The sequence below is a fragment of the Gymnoscopelus braueri genome, assembly GCF_963280865.1.
Source record: "Gymnoscopelus braueri genome assembly, chromosome: 1".
In the NCBI taxonomy this organism is placed as follows: Eukaryota; Metazoa; Chordata; class Actinopteri; order Myctophiformes; family Myctophidae; genus Gymnoscopelus; species Gymnoscopelus braueri.
This window is the reverse complement of record NC_137603.1, coordinates 44,980,604-44,987,042: the sequence shown is the minus strand read 5'-3', so window position 1 is coordinate 44,987,042 and position 6,439 is coordinate 44,980,604. Positions and strand designations below refer to the sequence as shown.

General features: G+C 47.7%; 1 protein-coding gene across 1 annotated transcript; it reads right to left on the bottom strand.

The window, feature by feature from the left end:
* Positions 1-254: 254 nt before the first annotated feature.
* Positions 255-2,159, bottom strand: LOC308086768 (heat shock 70 kDa protein-like; the record flags this gene model as incomplete). Its single annotated transcript, XM_080430418.1, has 1 exon — positions 255-2,159. Exon 1 carries the CDS (start codon positions 1,998-2,000, stop codon positions 255-257), a length of 1,746 nt encoding a protein of 581 aa, XP_080286544.1. The 5' UTR covers positions 2,001-2,159.
* Positions 2,160-6,439: the final 4,280 nt, after the last annotated feature.

The window sequence follows — 6,439 nt, the reverse complement described above, 5'->3', positions numbered from 1 at the left end:
ATATATTACTTTTTTGTTTACTTTTTTTTTGGCACAATTAATATTTTTTTGCCATCCTCCACTACTGTAAGGCCTAGAAAATGGGTCACTTTGCCCAGTAGACGGCTGGTTTATTTAGTTTTATTTTTTCTAATTAATCAAACTTACTTCCAACTCTTAATAATCAATTATTGAGTAAGTGTACAAGTATTCTGTTTTTGTTTTTTAAACCTTGAAAACCGTGAAGTCCATGATGACTTCATTTTAGGCTCATTTTAGTCAACCTCCTCAATGGTTGGTCCTTGGGAGCTCTCTTGTGCCTCGTCTCTGCAGCCACCTGCTGGCATTCCTGAGGGCATTCCTCCTGCGTATGTCTTGCTGATAACAGGCTCACACACTTTCTCCAGCTCTCTGAGATGATGCTCGTACTCCTCTTTATCAGCTAACTGGTTGTTGTCCATCCAGGCGATGGCCTGATCACACTGCTCAACCACCTGTTTCTGCTCCTCTTCACTGATCTTGCCCTTCATGTCGTCACCCTGCACGCTGCTCTTCATTTTGTAGGCGTACGATTCCAGCGAGTTCTTGGCGGTGACCTTGTCCCTCTGAAGGTCGTCTTCATCTTTGTATTTGTCGGCGTCCTGCACCATCCTCTCGATCTCTTCTTTGCTGAGCCGGCCCTTATCGTTGGTGATGGTGATCTTGTTCTCTTTGCCGGAGCTTTTATCCGCCGCAGACACGTTCAAGATGCCGTTAGCATCGATGTCAAAGGTGACCTCGATCTGAGGAACCCCTCTGGGAGCGGGTGGGATTCCTGCCAGATCAAACTTGCCCAACATATTGTTGTCCTTGGTCATGGCTCTCTCTCCTTCATACACCTGGATGAGGACCCCAGGCTGGTTGTCAGAGTAAGTGCTGAAGGTCTGGGTTTGTTTAGTGGGGATGGTGGTGTTCCGTTTAATGAGAGCTGTCATAACTCCTCCAGCTGTCTCAATGCCCAGGGACAGAGGTGCCACATCCAGCAGCAACAGGTCCTTAACGTTTTCTGATTTATCACCTGACAGAATAGCAGCTTGTACCGCAGCTCCATAAGCTACCGCCTCATCCGGGTTGATGCTCTTGTTCAGCTCCCTGCCGTTGAAGAAATCCTGCAGGAGTTTCTGTATTCTGGGGATTCTGGTGGAGCCTCCAACCAGGACAATGTCATGAATGTTTCCCTTGTCCATTTTGGCATCTCTAAGGGATTTTTCCACAGGCTCTAATGTGCCCCTGAAGAGGTCAGCGCACAGCTCTTCAAAGCGAGCTCTGGTGATGGAAGTGTAGAAGTCAATGCCCTCAGAAAGAGAGTCAATCTCAATGCTAGCCTGAGAGCTGGAGGACAGAGTTCTCTTAGCCCTCTCACAAGCTGTGCGCAGCCTCCTCAAAGCCCTCTTGTTTTGGCTGATGTCCTTTTTGTGTTTCCTCTTGAACTCCTCCATAAAGTGGTTGACCACACGGTTGTCAAAGTCCTCTCCGCCCAGGTGAGTGTCCCCAGCTGTAGACTTGACTTCAAAGATGCCGTCCTCGATCGTCAGAATGGATACATCGAAGGTGCCCCCGCCCAGGTCAAAGATTAGGACGTTGCGTTCCCCTGACTTGACTTTGTCAAGTCCGTATGCGATGGCAGCTGCAGTCGGCTCGTTGATTATTCTCAGTATATTCAGCCCTGCAATGATGCCAGCATCCTTTGTAGCCTGCCTCTGTGAGTCGTTGAAGTATGCTGGGACTGTGACGACAGCATTGTTTACCTTGTGGCCCAGGTAAGCCTCTGCGATCTCTTTCATCTTTACCAGGACCATGGAGGAGATCTCCTCTGGATTGAAGGATTTGCTCTCTCCCTTGTATTCCACCTGGATTTTGGGCTTTCCTCCGTCACTCAGTACATTAAAGGGCCAGTGCTTCATGTCTGATTGCACCACTGCGTCGTCAAACTTTCTGCCAATCAGTCGTTTGGCATCAAACACGGTGTTGGTCGGGTTCATAGCCACCTGGTTCTTGGCTGCGTCTCCAACAAGTCTCTCGGTGTCGGTGAAAGCCACATAGCTGGGGGTGGTCCTGTTTCCCTGGTCGTTGGCAATGATTTCTACTTTGCCATGCTGGAAAACACCCACACAGGAGTAGGTGGTTCCCAGGTCAATCCCGATAGCCTTTGTTGCAGTCATCTTGGATGATTTACTTACAGAAATACTTGCTTACTCTGTGAACCTTGAAATAAACTCAAAGAATAGAATACGCTTTCACTTCTACTTCTCTTGTTTACTCCAAAAGGGTTCTGTGCAGAGTGCAACAGCCTCGAAGGTGAACAAGGCTTTTATATTGGCACTGTGACATCAGTTCTGACATGTCATAAAGATTGTCAATGTTTCCAAATATGGATTATTAGAGCAGTACCCATTATCAGTGACATTGGAGGCCATCCAACGTCACTGATCTCTGTCATCTATGACATCAGTATTATGACCTTGGAGCCCCATATTTGGGCGTGTTACTTCCCAGTTGGTGGTCTAGGATGAAAGGACAGTAACATATACCCAAATGACATAACTTGAGACGAACAGAGGTTGAGGTGAACTGAAAGGTTGTTTATTAACAAACTAAGAGTTAACAAAAATAAGCTATGAAATAAGCTAAGTCACAATACAGGGAGGGTCTGGTGGTGCCAAAGGAAAGAATGTAATAAAACCAAAACTCACTATCTAAATAAAATAAAGATCTTACTTATTCAAAGATAAACAAAATCCTTCCTACTCTAACAATAAACAGAAATTACAATGGGTGGCACTCACCTCTAGACTAGTGGGATTAAACAGGAAATTACCTACGTGCAAAATGTACAGGGTGCCCCAGAACTAAACTACCCTTCCCTGTAATGTCGGCAGATTCAAGATGTTACAAAATTGAATTGGTTACGAGTCGAACAAACAATTGACTGGTGGCAGCATGGCAGGAGGAAAAGTCAAGATGGCTGCCACACAGGTGATTTATATAGGGTGATTGGTTGGAGGTGATTGGTGGACCGAATGAGTGGATGACCAACTGGTGGTGAGAGGCGGAGTTGAATGCTGAAGGATGGGACCTGGGAATGAATGATAGACAAGAGGGCAAAGGCAGGGGGGAAGAAAACAGCAAACACAGACACCAGTGTATGCCTTAACACTCTCACCGCCAGGCCCGTAGCCTACGGGCCGATAAATCCAACTGTACAGCGCCGATCCCGTAGCCTACGGGCTGTGGTGCTTTTTCCTTTTTTTTTGAAAAAAATAAACTTTTTTCAATTTTCTATACGGAACATTTCATTGTAACACCACCGGAAACGGAATTATTCTGGATCACGTTTTGCCGATCCCGTTGGCCTCCATTCTAAAGCGCACACTGAAACGCCATTTTCTTCGATTGTAGTTTTTCTCCTCGCTGATCACTGTTTAACAAACCGTTCTAACTACAACATGGCGGCTCCGTTTGACACGTGGTTTGGACTGGTAGCCGCAGGGAGATGTCCGCGATGTTTACAAACAGTGCACAGCTCAATCTTAAAGGAGAAAAGGAGGATGCTTGTTTCTTTCCAGAACCTGGCAACTCGTGTTGCCAGATTCTGGAAACAAGCAACCAGTGTTAAATCGTTCGCCATTAACGGCAGGCTCGCAGGAATTTTCAGCGCATGTTTGACTATCATGAGACTCTACAATGAATCGTAGTAGAGAAAAAAATAACATTGCGTCGGTTATAATAGACGAACTTCACTAACCCTCGCGCTCCCATTATAACAACGGAGGGTGTTTAAAAAATGACGACAGGGGAATATATGGAAAAAAAGAACGCCACTTTTTACGTCGCTAGGTGAGTAACGAGACATGAAAGATAACACTTAATTTGTCCGGAATTCTCCTTTAAGGATTTTGGTCTATGGTGAAAAAAACAAAAAACAACAATAAAACGTTGGCACTGGTGAGTACATTATGAGATTAACCTCTGGCGGTCAATGTGTTAATGGCAGTACACGTAACAGGGCGAAACAAATCCATATTTTGGTGTGATGGCGACTAGTAGCAGACTAGTGCTGACTTCAAGAGTTTGCAGGCGGGGGCCTGCAAACTTCCAGACAATTCTATTGGCTGGACTCTGATCGCCTCCGGACAGGAGGTCCTGCCCTCCCTGGTACTGTATATCAGTCAGGGACGTGTCAGTTCCTTCAATTCGTTTCTCTTCTTGTAGATCGAAGAAGCATCTCTCAGTCACCTACAGAGTTGAACTAGCTGAGAAAGTTTCACAAGGACAGGATCGCATCTTGGGCTGCGAAACGCTGTCGACCTAGGCGTTAGACAAATGACCATATGCCGTAAGCAATCACATTACACAGTTTTCTACTAGTACGAGATAGCAACTTAGAAAGTTCTCTCTGAAACATTTTACGCGCTAACCTCTAGCATTGTCTGCTACCAGCTACTGTCAGCCTGTCACCAGAAAAGATCCAGTCCTTTCTGTCCTGCCTAGCACAATTTCGCACGGGCCGGAGGGTCGCCTTCAAACTGTCGATGAGAATGTCAGGTCTTATGGCCTCAGCCATATTGCTAATACGATTAGGCAGGCTACACACGAGACCTTTCAAGCAGTGGATGATGTCTCAGGGGATTCCCAACCGTCATTACTGTCGTGTGTTGGTCACAGAGGAATGTGTGACAGCGATGAGTCACTGGAGGAATCTGCGATTCCTCTCAGACGGAGTGATTATGGGGTTACCTCAAGGGAGGTTATCACGACGGACGCCAGCCTGACAGGGTGGGGTGCCTCCTACAATGGCAGGACTGCCAGGGGTTTATGGGACAACAAGTTGAGAACTTGCCACATAAATCAAATCTGGAGCTAATGGTGGTATATTTTCTCAAACATTTCCTCCCGTTTCTACGGGCTTGTCGAGTGTTGGTCAGAACAGACAACATGACAACGCTGTCTTACATAAACAGACAAGGGGGTACACGGTCTTATGTGCTGCACAGGTTGGCACACAGACTGATTATTTGGAGCGATATGCGCCTACTGTCAATCAGAGGGGCGGACCTGCTATCCAGGGGGGTATTGCCATTACGGGGAATGGTCTCTACACCCGGAGATAGCTGGACAGATCTGGGATTGTTTTGGTCGCCCCCAGGTGGATCTGTTTGCCTCACTAGAAGACACGAAGTGTCCGTTGTTCGTCTCAGTGAAGGGTATGGCGCCTCTGGGTCTAGATGCACTAGCCCAAGATTGGCCCAGAGCTCTATTGTATGCTTTCCCCTCACTGTCCCTGATAGCTCCCATACTCATGAGAGTGAGGGACCAGGGGCTGACGGTGATACTGGTGGCCCCAGGATGGGGTCACTGGGTGTCAGAGATCACACTTCTCCTGTACGACCGCCCGTGGTTGCTTCCGTTACGTAGAGACATACTAACAGAAGCAGGGGCGACATATTTTGTCCTCAGCCAGAGCATCTGGCTCTATGGGCTTGGCCCGTGAGAGGATGAATCTGAGTACTGAGGGGTTACCCCAGAACGTAATCTCAACCATACAGTGCGCAAGAGCCCCATCTACGAGGAAACTCTATGGCGGAAAGTGGCGCAGATTTGAGATATGGTGCGAGAAGTCTCGCACCATACCGTTCCAAGCCCCTATAAAAGACGTTCTGTCTTTTCTACAGGACTTAATGGATAAGGGCAGAGTCTTTTCCACATTAAAAGTCTATTTGGCGGCTATCTCAGCCTGCCATATTGGCTTTGGTGGCGAGACGGTGGGTCAGCACCGCCTGGTTTGTCGGTTCATGAAAGGGGCCAGACGTCTCTTGCCACTATCAAAGTCCCCGGTGCCGTCCTGGGACTTGGTATTGGACTCCTTGTCTCGGTCACCTTTCGAGAGTGTCACTCAAGACAGTTCAGTGAAGGAGCTACAAGGGTGGTTGTCAGACCCAGACCTGGGTTTGTGCCTAAGGACCCCTTGGTATCGAGTGTCCTGTGGCCTTGGAGACGTTTCACCCGCCTCCTTTTGCCTCACAGGAGGATGGACGGTTGCATTGTCTTTGTCCGGTTTGGGCTTTGAAAATGTACATTGACAGATCTAGGACTTCAAGAAAGTCAGTTCAGTTGTTTGTGTCATGAGCCCCGCGGATGGTGGGCAAGCCCATTGCAAAACAGACGCTTTCCCACTGGATTGTGGAGGCTATTCAGTTAGCCTATTCCAGTAGTGGGGTTCTGCCCCCAGTGGGACCGAGGGTGCATTCTACGAGGGGAATGGCAGCATCATGGGCCCTCTTTAGAGGAGTCTCCATTCAGGATGTCTGCAATGCGACAAGTTGGCCTTCGCCCTTGACCTTTGCCACGCGTCACTTGTTTGTAGGGTCCACCTGATAAGGCAGGTTGGAAGTGCTAAGAGTTCAGCTATGGTTAGTCTTGA